The 15324-nt window shown below is 50.0% G+C and overlaps 1 protein-coding gene across 2 annotated transcripts in view; it reads right to left on the bottom strand.

Moving 5' to 3' along the window:
• Nucleotides 1–3441: 3441 nt before the first annotated feature.
• Znf664 (zinc finger protein 664) overlaps nt 3442–15324 on the bottom strand; it is a gene marked incomplete at its 5' end in the record, with an annotated part of 37760 nt that continues 25877 nt past the window's right edge. The window contains 2 exon segments of one of the 2 annotated variants that reach the window (XM_005403012.2): nt 3442–7256; nt 7357–7424. In XM_005403012.2, coding sequence (XP_005403069.1) covers nt 5876–6661 — 786 coding nt within the window. In that variant the 3' untranslated portion in view covers nt 3442–5875. 2 annotated transcript variants of the gene reach the window in all.

The raw sequence follows: 15324 nt of genomic DNA on the forward strand, positions 1-15324 counted from the left end.
AAAAAAAAAAAAAAAACCTGTATTTTTTAGATGATTTGGCATACTAACAGGTGGAAGACCAGGCACCGAGAATGCTCACGAAGACACAAGTGTCATTGGATAAAATGAGAAGCCCTACACTTTCTACATTTCTTTTCCCAGTGTTCATGACTGTCCCTAGAGGTCTCATGCCCTCACGACCCCAGCCACACGGCCGCACCCTTGCCCGGCTGCCCTGAGCCCTCCGAGAACCCGGGGTCCGCAGGCACTGCTGCGATGGAGCGCTCGGCTTCCACTGCGTTCTAAGAGCGCTGTCTGTCCCGGCCGTGCGGCCAGTCACAGGGAGACGCGTGCGTGCTCCGCCTGTGGACACGTCGCTCTCACTGCTGCCCTCCTCCGGCACCCTCTGGGGAGGACAGCGCTCCCCGGGGCTTTCTCTCTGCCAGCATCTTCGGATGTATCTCCTGCCCCTTCTGTCTCAGCCATGCAGCCAAGTTTATAATCCAATTTGAAAATGTCCATAAACAGCAGAATTTACCTCACCCACGTTTACTGCGAGTGACAGGGTATTTAACCGTACACCTGGCAGCGGACTTTATGCCTTCTTGCTTTTCCCTTTTCCTCTTCCGGATGTTCGTGGGGCCAAGTGGGCTGTCATGGCGAGCAGTGTGGACGGGACCCACAGGCCCCAATGCGCCCTGTTCAGCGGTGACACAGAGTGGCGGCCGTGGCTCGGGAGTCCGGCTTGCTTGCCAGCAGCCACAGTCCACGGTTTGTCCTCCAGCTCTTAAATGGCACCGAGTCCCTGCGGATGCTGAGCTCATCTCAGGAAGGGGACAGGACAGTTTCAGGATGGACAGGACGGAGGCGCAAAACGGCTGGCTTGAGGGCTGAGGTGCCGCCTCTTCCGTGCTCCAGCAAGGCAAGTGGGAGCCAGAAAGTACACCCAGGAGAGACCTCCAAGTGACAGGCTCGCTGAGAACCTGAAAACACCCCACAGCACCCTGGAGACCCCACCCCAATTTCACAGCTGGAAGCGGCTCCTCTGTGACCCAGACTCGGGCACGATTTCGTTTTCTGCTAGTGCATTCGGCCAACTCCTCCCACGTCCAGTCCGGCCACTCTGACACCAGGCGTCCACACCCACGCCGACCTCGGTGCGCTGGTCTCAGCTCTGTCACACCCAGTACTGCTCATCCACGGAGCCAGTGAGGCAACACACACGCACACTTCATTTCCGGCCTATGTCCCTCCTTCCCCTTCCTTTACAACACAGCGTAGCGTTATTTCTTCGCCCACTTATCTGTGCTGACTCTCCACTACTCTAACAATGGTCTGGGCTTGATGAAGTCACTTGATAAAGTGACAGAAGGTTTGCTCCGGCCCCGCCGCAGAGGCTCCGGCCCCAGCCGCTGGCCCCACTGCTTTGAGTGAGACCACACATCACCGCTCGCCCTGTGGCCAGGAAGCAGCCCAGAGAGGCGAGTCCAGCACCCTACAGTCCCTTCGAGGCCACTCCCAAGGGACGGGCCCAGCTACTCAGGCTCCACTTCCTCCCATCAGCGACCAAGCTTGTGCCCAGGCCTCCGAGGGACCTTTAAGATCCAAATTACAGCAGCACTAGCACTCCTGTTCATCCCAGGCGCCCTCTGCCAGGGCCTTGGGCTCAGTGCCTACGTGGCGGCAAAAGCACAAGCTGTCCCGCCAGCGAGCTTCGTGGGCTGGGAAGGTCTGTCAGGCGTTCCTCCCCAGGAAACAACTGAGCACCGTACAAGGTCTCCATCTCCCTGCAAGCCATCAGCCAACCCCAAGCCGTGCCCTCAGCAGCCGGGACACTGCATGTGTAATTCCTGATGCCAAGAAGATGGAACGAAGCAGGCCAAGAGCTGAGGCAGGGAGACTAGGCTCTGAGTGAAACCATTTTCAGAAGTATCATGCCAGAATTAAACGGCAGGGCGCACACAGTCTGTAAAGTTATAAATTCACCTAGAATAAGAGCACCTCTGTAAGCTGTTCTTTAGACAGCCACTGAATTTGCAGATGCCAGAATCTGAACGAGAGCTCTGGTCTAGGAGTCCCTTCCGTTGCAATCTGCCGAGTTCTTACTGGGGTGTGCACACGCCAGGCCCCACGATCTTTCAGCTGCCCATACGTCTCCTCATAAAAAGGAAGACCCAGAAAAACTCGGTTATCTCCCTCATTTCCACTTACTTAAGCTCCTAAGTTGTTCTGCCTTACAGAGGAAGTGGAATACACCAGGCCTCCCTGCCCCTCAGGGGTCTGGGCAACTGGGCGGCAAGCCCGAAGAGCTCCCAGATCCCTGCCCCCTAGAGCTCAGGGCCCCCTGGCCGCCCTCCGTGGCTCCTCCACCCAGGGGTCTCCTCTCTGCATCCCGGACAGCGCAGTCCTTCCACCGGCTTCCTTACACACCACTCGCACCGCTCAAAGTTCACAAAGGGAAGTTTGCAACTCTACACGGTCCCGCACGCTCTTTCTAGCTCTACCTTATCTCAGAGGCAGATGCCTTCGCCTGCCTCGTGGCACACTTCCACCCTCCCCAGCTCCGGCCGTGCTCAGCAGAGCAAGGGAACTTGCAGCCCTGCGCCTGGCCTCCTCTGGGGGGCCGCTGGGAGCTCTGCTGTGCCAGCACTTAACGAGACGTGCATTTGTTCTCCTGCCATTCTGGGCGTGGGTATTTCAAAACCATCTCACGGCCAGAGAAAGACACTGCACCAGGTCAGAGCAGGCACTGGGTCACCCGCACCGTTCCTGTCCCCACCATCTCTCGCCCTGTGATGGCGCCAGCCTTTCACATCTCTTCCCTTCCTGACGTCACCAGCAAGTACTCCAGAAAGTCCCACTAAGAACTGCTTCTGACACTGGCTTCTATTTACCCTTTTCCATATTCCTGAGGACAACAAATCACACGGCAACCCGGCTAGAGATACGCAGTTTTAAGTCTGGGCAGCACCAAGAGCTGGCAGGCACCCTGGAGAGCTGTGTTCTGGCTGCCACCACACACAGAAATTCCCAGCTTCCAGCCCACGTTCCCGTCCCTTGGACCATGCACTGGGGCTCTGCCATGCAGTGCTCTTCCCCACTTAAGATGCAGGAGGTCACTGTGAAGTCGCTATGGACTTTGCTCTGACATCCCAGCAGCACAGGAGGGTCCAACCACAGTGCCCTCCTCCCACCTGCTCCCCTCAAGGCCAGCTTGGGCTGTTGCACCTCTGCACTGGGACTCAGGCGAGGGCCAGTCAGCAGGACAAGCAGGGCTCCAAGTACAAGGAATGTCCACAGGACCGTAACAGCAGCGGCAGACACGGGCCAGGCAGGAAACATGCATTTGATGCCTGTTTCAGTATCATTAAAGTCTGTGTAAAAATCCAGAGCATAATGCACAGGCAGACGCCTCCCCCGACAAACCGTGATCATTGAGTTCATACGACAGCACACCAAGCATGAAGCCCTGTTATAAAGTGATTTTATTAAATTGATTTGGACATACTGTAGGTCAAATAATATTTTCTGAAGATAACAATTATGGACTTTAAAGCTTGACATAAAATTAGTAGCTTCAAAAGTGTTAGTCATATTCCCCAGCAACAGCATGATAAAATAATTCAACTATGTAGAAATATAGAACTCTAGGACTAGCTGGAAACTCGGAAATCATTTAGCCTAATATCCTCATTTGGTGAGAAAACTAGACTCAAAGATTAAGCGATTTGCCCAAGCTCACATACCTAATAGTAATAAAGCTAGAAATCAAACCAATTTTTCCTAAAACTAAAATTCTATCAATGATATTTCAACTGGCTCGCTAGCAACTAAAAGTCTAGGCTTTTCTCTACTGCTCCACGCTACCTTGACATGAAGAGCGATGAGACGCTACAGTAAATCACATCGTGGCCTGCAGGCCTGGAAGGGGCTCCAGCAAGTGACTACGCTGCCTTTCTCCGTGGAGAGGAGTGTGAGGCGACTGACCAAGGCTTGTTAGCAGACACTGGGCTCATCCCCAGAGACGGACAAATTTATCCCATCTGAGTTCCACAGCCCACCCACCACACTGTGCTCCTTTCGAAACCTTCTTATGCGCTGAGGTTTCAGTTATACAAAAACCCCTTCCAGTCAAACAGAAGGAACTGAGTCAAACATGGCGAGAAAAAAAATCAAATGAGTTTCAGTATTTTGGTAACTATTTTGAGAAATTCATTTCCTGCCTCGTACAGCGGACAGACTACCAACCTGACCACCCACTTCAGGGCTTCACAGATCCTTAATTTCCCCCAAAGACTTCCTGAGCGTGAGGGCTGCATGTGGGAAATCAATGAAACAGGAATGAGAAGCAAAACTAAGGGGAGAATCGGTTGCCTTCGTTCTTGTCGTTGGGGACTTTTGGTCTTCTAAACATTCCTTGAGTTCCCCCAACGAGTTTTAATACCAATCTAGTAAAACCAAAACGAAACAAACAAAACAACAGGCCCACAGCTGTCAGGCTGCCGCATGGCTCAGCAGACTTCCGTGTGCGCCCCCCTTACCCGGCGCCTGGCCGTCCTCCTGTCCCCCCAGCAAGCAGCCCCTGCGGGGCAGCTGGCGCCGGGCACCCTGTGGCCAGCTCAGCAGCCCCCGCAGGGCCCTCCCTGACCCCAGCTAACGCCGCCCACCCCCACCCCCCACTCTACGTCACCACCCTAGTTTATTTTCTTCATAGCACTTAACCACTACCTCAAACTACATTATTTGTTTACTTATCATTTGTGTTCTCCACCAGAAATAAACTCAGCGAGAGCAGGGACCTCGTCTGTCTGACTCAGCGGTATGTCCGACACCCAGCACAGTGCCCGGCACCCAGGTGTTCACTAAATATTTGCTGAGTGAGGAATGCAAAGGATGACAGAATGAGAACAGACACCTCATACCTAAAAAGGAACTGGTACACAGTACCCGAGGACGCCTCCACATTACTGCCCAAGGTGTCAGAACAGTGACATGACCCAGAGGGACTCCCCTATCACCCCCTTCTCCTACGGCTTCCCCTGGCTCGGAAGAAGCACCCCATGTTACAAAGAAAGCTCCAGGGCACAACTCTGGAGGGATACAAGTTCACACTCTGCTTGCTTCTGCCTCCTGCTACTTACTCAGCAATTCCCCCTTAAAAAAATTCAAGTTCAAAATACGTGGTGCAGCCACTAGAAAATAAGACTACGATGGAGACACAGTGATTTAGCAGAATCCACAAAACTAAAGTTCCAGAGCATGTATGCCTGCCAGTGACTTCTGATAGGCCAAGGGAGTAGGTATGTGTCACCTAAAATCTAAAACTGAATGCCATCTAGGAAGGGGTGGGTATTTGAGGACATGAGGTAAAGTGGGTGCAGAAATAATGGGACACATGGAAAGCTACGGAGCTGAGTCACACGGCTACCTCAGGAACACCAAAACGTGCTCAGAGTGGGAGCTGTCTCTCTTCAAACGCACTGACCAGGAGGGGGATCAAGAGAAAGAAAGGGCTGGGAGCTCCCACGGGAACACCGGGTCACTTCTCAGGACAGCAGGCTGAAGGCGGCTCAGGAGGCCGGGCCCTGCTCCCAGGCTTTGGGCAGCATCTCAACTACCGAGGCATCGTGCCAGCCCCAGGAAGTGCACATCTGTGACTGGGACGCGAGAGCCTGTCTGGGGCACGTGCTCAGACAGCTCCTACGTTCGAAGTCAAGATGTGGAACACACTTGGCATGAGTCAATGAACCAAAAAATGAACCTCACCTAAGCCTCTTCAAAGAGCGATTTGCTGGGGACTGCTGTCAATCTGTCTTGGGTCAATGTACGTATATACAGGGTTTCCTTCCTAGTGGCACTTATGGGTTTTAAGATTTTTAACTCTTAGCAAAACATTTTATATAACTGATATTTTGAGATGGTTTCTCTCCTTGGTGTGCACTCTCTGGTGGATGCAGAGGCTAGTGCTCTGGCTGAAGGCCTTCCCACACTCATCGCACTTAAAGGGTTTCTCTCCTGTGTGTACTCTCTGGTGGATGCAGAGGCTGGAGCTCTGGCTGAAGGCCTTCCCACAGCCACAACACCTATAGGGTTTCTCTCCCGTGTGCACTCTCTGGTGGATGCAGAGGCTGGAGCTCTGGCTGAAGGCCTTCCCACACTCGTAGCATTTATAGGGCTTCTCTCCGGTGTGGACCCTCTGATGCATGCAGAGGCTGGAGGTGTGCCTGAAGGCCTTCCCACACTCTTCACATTTGAAGGGTTTCTCGCCCGTGTGGACCCTCTGGTGCATGCAAAGGTTTGAACTATTACTGAAGCCCCTGCCACACTCACTACAGACATAGGGCTTCTCACCTGTGTGAACTCTCATATGAATTTGCAGGTGGGAGCTCCAATTGAAGGCTTTGCCACACTCGTAACATTTATAGGGCTTCTCCACTGTGTGGATTTTCTTATGTCTGTTGAGTTTTGTTGTAGTGCTAAAATCCTTGCCACAATCATCACACTTATAGACCTTCTCTCCTGTGTGGTCTCGCCAATGAATATGAAGTTCTGATATGTGAAAGAAACCCTTATCACACTTGTCGCATTTATGGGGCTTCTCAGCTGTGTGGATTTTCTGATGCATAAAAAGGTCTGCTCTCTCAGAGAAAAATTCCCTACACATGGGGCACTTGTAGATCATTTTTCCTATTTGGTATCGTGATTTAGAGGAGAAAATTTCCTTACAGCTACTCCGGTTACAGGCTTGCTACTTCATCAAGTCTCTCATTTGGCCATGCTGGCAGTCTATCTCAGGCTTGCTCTACAGGGCAAGCTGAAGGTCAACCTAAGCTTCTCCCTGCCTGTCTTTCTACGGAAGGTTTCTTCCTGCATAGTGTTCCTCACTCAGTGTTCCTACTGATTATAAAGTGACATTGACTTCCACATCAATTCTGTAACTCATTAACAGAGAACTTCTTTTAGATCCTGAGTTTTCAACATTCCAAGGGGCTGCCAAGGTGCAAACCTCTGTGTGTCTAGGCCCCCAGAATCTTCCTCATGGGGAGCAATCTCGTACTTCTCACATCTAGAGAAAGGTCTACACAGTGTGTCCCCGGATTTCCAGGGTGAGATGGCGCCGGCTGGTCGTGAGCCCCTGCAGCCTCCCTGGGAAGAGTCAGTGTGTCGTTCTGCCTCCTCCACATCAGACAGAAAACCTTCCTACAAGCAGCTCCTGGGACTCCCGGCTGGTGCGCCTTGCTCCTGGGAAAGCCCAACAAGGGCAGTCCACTGGTCTTCTGCAACAGAAATGAAAGTCAGTTGACAATGCCTTTTCTGTCTGGAAAGCTGCTGCTGCTCCCCTCATTCATTTTGTAATATGACATCCATACCACAAACCTCTTCTGGTCCTGAGGAAACAGCTCCCTTCTCTGTCTTCTGGAGGGACGTCTCTTGGATCTGCAGGTCTGAAAAAGAGAATGTGCAGAGATCATGCTGCTGTTCAAGGCCAAGCACATAATCCAATCCAAACTGCCCAGTGCAGTTATTTAGACACCACCAGAGGGGAATGCTACTGAGAGAAAAGAAGTCCTCAACACCTGAGTGTGAAACACAGCTAGCTGTCTTGTACAGGGAGTAACAAGGGAAAGAGCCACTCTAAACATCAGGTGGTAACAATGCTGCTGATTTGGACAGCAACATCTCACATGCAATTTGCCTCCTATTTTACAGAAAATATATACATGTGGCAGGCTGGTACCGAATACTCCCCTGCTTAACCATCTTCCATGGTTTCGTCATCCTAAAAACCAGGGCCTGCCTGACCCAATCCTCATTCTCTTGTGCTGTATTGTGTCCAGCCGAGTCTCAAGTAGGCCGCACTGTCCTGTCTTAGGGCCGCTGTACTCCCTGTGTTCAGAGGCAGCTTCTCCCACACTCTAGGCAGGCTCTGTGTGTCAGCTGGCCCTGTGCTGCCGCAAGCAGGTCCTGGCTGGACTCTATACACTAGCAATTATCTTCTCCATTCCTTGCTTTTTGATCCATCTCCTGCTCCAGGATATAAGTGCTACAAGGCAGGAACTGTTACGTCCCAGCAGAGAGAGTTCAGTCAACATCTGCTGAGCGCAGCACAGAGTCTTCTAGGACACCCTCATTCACCCCCCACAGCCCGCTCCATTCAGGGGAGCAGCGAGGATACACATCCCCGTCTTAGAGAACCTATGGAGGACAACAATACAACAAACAGAATGAGGCAGCGATGAAAGAAGAAAGTAAGTCCCAAACCCTCAACCTGAGCTCTTTGGAGGGCTACGACCATGCCAGCAATCTTTTCATCTCTGTATTCTATACAGTGATACTCTGATTAACTACATTAAATCAAGAGATCCTAAAGTGACACTTGCAATAATATATTCCACACAGACAGGGTGTGTGGGTGACTGAGGAGACTTTTTCAACTCTTTCAAAGTGGCAAAATAAACTGGACTGGCAAAATAAACTGGATGGAGGTGTTAGGAATGTGAAATTCACCTACTCAGAATTTCAGTAAAATTACAGCCATATGTCTAGAAGAATTATATATGCATCTATCCTTTGCCCCAGTAATTACACATCTAGAAATCTATCCCAAAGATCCACTGGTAAGAACAGGAAATGACCCGGGACAAGTCATTCCCTGAGGCGGTATCTGTCCTAGCAAACCTGCTGGCAGCCCACCCTATCACCAGATGCAGGGGTGAGTGAAATCAACTCCAGCACTCCCTGCCCTGCCCAAGAAACGCTGCTAGCCGTTAAACAAAGTGGGAGGAGGGTAAGCACCGTTTTAGGGAAATGGCAAGGCACAGAAAAGCACACATCCCATGGCACCGTCTGCAGAAAAAGGGAGGAATATGAGTGCATCACACCTTTATTTTTATGTATAAAAATCAACATGCTGAAAGAGAACCTAGAACTTCCCTTTACATCAGCTGTTGGGGGAGGAGAGAGTGGAAGGAAGTTAAGAGTTCTCTGAGATACACCGTGTCTCACAGTTCTGATTTTGGAAACAGACATACATTTATATATTCAAAAGATAAAACTGAGTAGAAAAAGAAAAAAATCCCCAAAGTTTAAAACGAAGAGAATGACCCTTAACTCCCATGTTGATGACATAGCTACCAATAACTCCTGTGCAGCCTGCCAACCACACATACAAAGAATATGCTCTACAGATAATGCTGCGGAGACCGAACCTCACTCAACAAATGAGCTGTAGTTTCTAACCAGCAGGACAGCACAAATAAGCAGTCTATGGTAATACTGTCAGGAGTCAATATTCAATATAAGAAAAATGGGGCAGAGGCATAAAATCGAAGGGGAAAAAGTCCTGTAACAAAACTGACTCAAATCCATACACAAACCCAAGTGCCCCTAACAACTGAAGAAGTGGAGAAAGAGAAGCAGGCATTCAAGAAAACAGGAAGTGGCGAGAACACTAGCTGTGGTGGCCGAGGACTGTCATGAATGGAGAGAACAGAGCACCTGGCCGGTTTCCTCTATGCACGCTCAAGACCACGACAGAGCCCAGCTGATAAACGGGAATGCCCATGACTACCTGATGCAGACCCTGGAAAACAGCGGGGAAGGCTGGCTGCCTAAAGCCACTGAGTAATCTCAAGACTCTAAGAGGAGCCAGCAGAGCAGAGCAGGTCATCAGCGCGGCATAGTGCCAGAAGCTTCACAGGGTCCAAGGGAACTGGGGAGCAAGCAGACAATCCAGAGATAAACCCTTTGCAGGGCAGCTGCGCCATGGTTTGCAACAAGAGCAGAGCAGGGGGGTGAGGGTGGGGGTGGGAGACTCTAGATGCAAGAAGCTGAGGTACGTCAAATGTAACAGGATGCCCTTCTTCAGAACCTGACGCAAACAAGCCAGCAGCTCAACACAGGCAACTAAGGAAACACGCCTAGAGCTGGTGGATCACATGACACAAGGCACGGGACAAGGCCACCACATTATGTAAGCCAATGTACAGTCTTGAAAGTGCATCGAGTGTACAGGAGTGAGACAGTGTGGTGCCTGAGGAGCATCTTCACGCGCCTCCACGAAGAGGGAGGATAGAGGGAAAGTAACAAAGGCAAGACAAAGCACATGTGGCAAATTCATCCTAACTGAATCTAGAAATGACTGTAGAGAATGGATAAGGTATTCTACCTTTGTGTGTGGCTGAAGTTTCTTATTAAAAAAAAATTAGGTAATGCTGAGAAAACATTCTTTCCTGTTCTTCTCATAACAGCAAACTAATCCCCTGAAACCATGAACTAAATTAACTCCTTCCTCTTAGGTTGAGGTGTTGGGCACTGTTATGGCTTGTATCTCAATGTGCCCCCAAAGTCTCATGTGATCACAGGTGGGGCTTTTCAGAGGTGGCTGGATCTAGGGTTTGTGCTGCTGGGATCAAGGACATGATGCTAGGATTAAGGATATGCTAGGATTAAGGGTGTAAGTGCTACCCACCTTTAAGCCTGGGTAAAACATGAGAGACAGAAAAAGCTGTGGTTGTTCTTGTCCCTTGCTTATTGCTTTGGCTGTCTTCTGCCATGAAATGTTTCTCTTCTGTGATGTCCTTCTGCCATGCCACCCTGCCTTGGAACCAGCCAGTTATGGACTGGAACCTCTTACAAACTGTGGACCGAAATAAATCTTTCCTCCTTTTAACTTTAGGTGTTAGGTACTTTGTCCTAGCAACAAGAAAACTAGGAGAGAATTAAAGTATGGGTGGGATTAAAGATAAGTATTCTGTCCCAGTCATGGAAAAGTAACTAATACAGAAAATTATACAAAATTGGGGATGCTGCTGTGATTATACTAGAACATATGAAGGCCTCTGGAACTGCTCGCAGGAAGAATTTGGAAAGGTCTGGGGATGTCAGCTAAAGAAGTCCTAAATGCTGTGAGCCAAGCTTTGATGAGTGATTCTGGTTGGAGCTCAGATCAGAATGCTGACAGGAATGTGGACAGTAAAGGCCAGGCTCAGGAGGATATTTATATCCTTAAATAAGAATGAGGGCTGTATTAGAAACTGGACTAGAGGTCATACATGTTACCACTCTGGTAACGGGAATTTGTCAGTGTTTTGTTCATGTCCTAAGACTGTATGAGGCTGAATCTAAAGGCAGACTAATCTGGCAGAAGCAAGTTCAAGGCAGCCCAATGTTCAGGCTCTGGCATGGGTACTTTCACTCAGACCTATTCTCTAGAGAGAATCAGGAGCAAAAAGTACAGCTGAAAGGTATGAAAAATTTGCAGTTTTACCAGAAAGGAAGCACCTGCAAAGCTAGGAGCCAAGGTCAGTGTGGTTGCTAAAAAAATTACTGCCACTGAAGAGAAGCTGAGTATTTTATATCAGACAATGAGAAAGATGGCTTGAAGGCATCTCAGAAAATAGCCAGACCATACATATCACAGCTCAAAAGTATGTAAGGGTAAATTTTTTTTTTTTTTTTTTTTTTTTTTGGTTTTTCTCCGGTACCGGGAACCGAACTCACGACCTTGCACTTGCTAGGCAGGCGCTTTGCCGCTGAGCTAAATCCCCAGCCCGTAAGGGTAAATTTTGAAAGACTGCTTTGATGGGCTGGGGATATAGCTCAGCAGCACAAGCACTTGCCTGCCAAGCACAAGGTCCTGAGTTCGATTCCTGGTACCAAAAAAAAAAGACTGCTCTGAGAAGACAACACAGGGTGCCCTGATCATTCAAGGCCTCCTAGGTCCTGAATTCAATCACCCAAGCAGTGTAGACACGGGCTCCAGCTACTGCTGGAGGGGATGGGAGATGCTGGCGTGATCCACACGGTGATAGTTTTTCAGGAATGCACAATACAAGAGTTGTGGGGTCATGGAAGCTTCCACTCCAATTTCAGAGGAAGGCCTGGGAGGCCAGGGAAGGTCCCACTAACAGGGTAATGCAGGAAACTGTGAAAGAAGCAGGAGGTCAAGTGGAGATCCCAGGAAGCTGGAGATGGCAAGAATGTGGAACATTTGTTGAGGAAAACCACAGGCAGCAAGCAGAGCCAGCCCAAGAGAGAAGCCTGGAGGGCTGCAACAGGCAAGGCTATAGGGGTGGGGCTGCCCAAGCCCCTTGGAGTGCACATCTCACCACAACCTATCCTGGGTGCTGCACATGGAATTACAGTATTTAATGTTCATCCTGCGGGTTCTAGTCTTGCTTTGGCCCAATTCCTTCCTACTCCCTTACTCTCTCCTCTTGGAATTGGAACATTTACTCTGTGTCATTGCACTTTGGAAATATTTAATTTTCTTTTAAATTTTCACAGGGGCTCACAGGTAACTACTGAGAGTTTGCCTTCAGTGTTGGAGGGGAATTTGGACTTGAATTTTTCATCAGTGCTGGAACTGTTATGACTTTGGTAATCATTAAAGTTGGACTAATATGTTTTGCATAATGAGATGGACATGAGCCTTCCAGGCAGAGTGTTATGGTTTAGATCTAAAATGTGCTACAAAAAGCTTGTGTGCATGACTTGGAAGAGTGTGTTCTTATCCCTGTCTCCCAACCCTGTGGCCATGGGCTGTGCAGCTTTCACCATACCCTCCCTCTGCAATGATGTTTCTGCCTTGCAGCCAGTGGACTTTGAGCTGAATCTACCAAAACCATGAGCCAAGTTAATTTTCTCCTTAAATTGTGGTTGTCAGGTAGTTTGTCCCAGCAATAGGAAAGTAACTAATATACCACTCCACCATGAGCACCAGAAGACACACTGCAGATTTCTGTGCAGAGCCAGAAAAGTAACAGTTTCCAGCAGAGGACAAAGACAGCAAGGACACTGGGCTTATGCCTCACAAGCCAATCTAATGTCCACTCTAGGAAGTCAGATGGCAAGGGTGTGGGCATTCATCAGAGCTCACCTCCAGAAGCTGTGCAGCTCAGAAGGGCCCAAGTCACTCCTGCAGTGGCCCTATGTATGCCCACCACAGCTCCTCTTGAGGAGGCAACCTCACATCCACAGTCTCACTACATGGCAAGGTAGGTGCACGGGAATAAGCTACGCTGCTCAGGAAAAAGAAAATAAATAAAGCAAACCATTCCAGGAAATGTATCAAATGACCAAACAGAAGACCAGAAAGGCAAACTATAAAAAAGTTCATTACTAAGCTCCTTCCTGAGCTGGCACTGCCAGGCCAGCCACATAAATGAGGAGGCTGCAAAGTGAGGGATAGTGGTTTCCAAACACACAACGCTCAACATTCTAGGAGAAGTGATCAAGAGAACACGCCACCTCTCCAACCTGAGGAGGCAGGCACCCCACCCTGTAGTAGCCTGACTGCCAAGGGCAATGCTCAGATTCTGCATGTGTGGCCTCAGGTGTGCACTGCACCTGCATTCAAGGAAAACTAAAAAGGTAAGTTTCTGAACACATCAAAGCTTAACATTTTACTGTCTGCATGGCCATCTGCCCTCCCTGAAGAACGTTTCCTGCCTCCTTGCAGTAATCAGCCAGGTCTGTGCTCATCAAAGCTCACACCAATGCACTCCTGCAACACTGCTGACTGCTCAGCACAGGTGAAAGTGAGGGACAGACAGACAAACAACTGATGCTAAGATACAAGAAGTATATAAACATGAGTCTTAAATACCAGGAAACCTTTCCAAGAGAACATCTGCTCAGGGCCACATCACTGGAAAGGGGATCTGTGGCTGGGGACACAGGACAGATGAGCCACTCCAGCCCCAGTAGTCCTCACCTGCTGATCTGCAAGTGCCACATGGCAGAAGTCTGCTGTAGCACCTCCTCTAGAAGACCCTTGTACAGGGAGCAGCCCCCTCTGGTCAAATCTTCAGGACAAAGGTTAAGAGGAAGGTGGAGTGAGGACACAGAATCCCCGTGACTACAGCCTAAGTCTGCAGAAGAACTGGAAGGTAACAGCCCTCTGCCTGGGCTGGGGGTTGGGGGCTAGGGGCTGTGGGCAGGGGATTGAACGTGGATACTGAAATATGGATCATGTAACATACGTTCCAATCAGCCCTTTACACATTACTCGCTTTTTAAACAGCTGACCCTCCCCCAAAAAATTCACTGAGGAAAAAACAAAAGGTAGGGTCTCTGGTATTTCATAATTTTCTTGATATAACGATCCTATGGTTGGGTTGCAAGCCAGCGACTCCCAAGCAGGGGTGTCAGTCTCCGCAGGGTAGGATGGCACACTGAGAGGCACTGTCCACGGACCTGGCATGAAGACGACTGACCATGTCAGAGAAACACCAGCTGTTAATGTGAGGTGGAGTCCAGAAGGCTGCAGAAGGGACACGGCTCTGGATGACATTCAATACAAGCAGGGTAGAGAATCAAGAGAGAAACTCCAGTCACACTCCTGACCAAACTTCAGCCACGTGGCCTGGGTGTCACACTGTACCCACATCCAGCCATGTCCAGCTAAGCAGAAGTAGCTGAACATGCAAGTAATGCTGCCCTGCATAAGGCTGTGACTTTGGCATGAGGATGGCCACGGAGCTACCACCACTGGAAGAAAGACCACAGCCCAGCAGCTAACACTGCACAACCGCTGGGAAAGCAAGCCTTGTGTGGAGATGTCAGGCTGGCACCTGGGCAGAGGCAGCACTGCTGATGAGGTTGATAGGGAGTGGCTTGGGGAAAAGATGCCAAGTGGGAATCTGTGGTGCAGATGCTATATGAAGTTCAACCAAAAGAGTAAGATTTAAAAACATGGCCATACTTAGCCTGACAGTTCCAGGCAAGTACGTCACCTAACATCATTTTATATCTCACACAAGGGTTCATGGCATATTAGTCAAAACGTGTGAAGGAGCAAGCTTTGGAAACTAAAGGCCAGATGACGGTGTCCAGTATTTCCTGCTTGAAAACCATGACAGCATGGTGCAGAGTACTGGGGAGATTCTAACAGCAATGAGCCCATCTGTGCAAAGCACCCAGCTCCCAGGGCAGCAGGCCTCTCGAGGAACAGCACGGAACAGCAAAAAGCTGACAGCTTCTGAACCCACTTAGGGCTAGGGTTAGGTCTGCAGACTCCACGGCCCCACCTCCGCGTGCATGCTGTTCCTCAGCCCTCAGCGCCTGCACCCTTCCCGTCCCCCGGGTGTGAGGTGGCCGTGCCTTCTGAACACCTTGCCCACCCCTCTCCCACCCGCCACCACCTGTCCCTTCCTTTCTTGCCAGCTCTGCCTCTGCCACCTTCTAAATGCTGGGGTGTTCCAAGCCTCCAACCCAGAGCCTGTCTCTTCTGAGTCTATACCCTCTTCCTTGGAATCCCACCTGATCACGAGGCCTAACGTGCCATCCTGATGTGGGCACCCAAGTTTTATCTGTGGTCCTCTCTGGCCCACAAACGACATT

The sequence above is a fragment of the Chinchilla lanigera genome, unplaced genomic scaffold, assembly GCF_000276665.1.
Source record: "Chinchilla lanigera isolate Chin_1 unplaced genomic scaffold, ChiLan1.0 scaffold00081, whole genome shotgun sequence".
NCBI classification, from domain to species: Eukaryota; Metazoa; Chordata; class Mammalia; order Rodentia; family Chinchillidae; genus Chinchilla; species Chinchilla lanigera.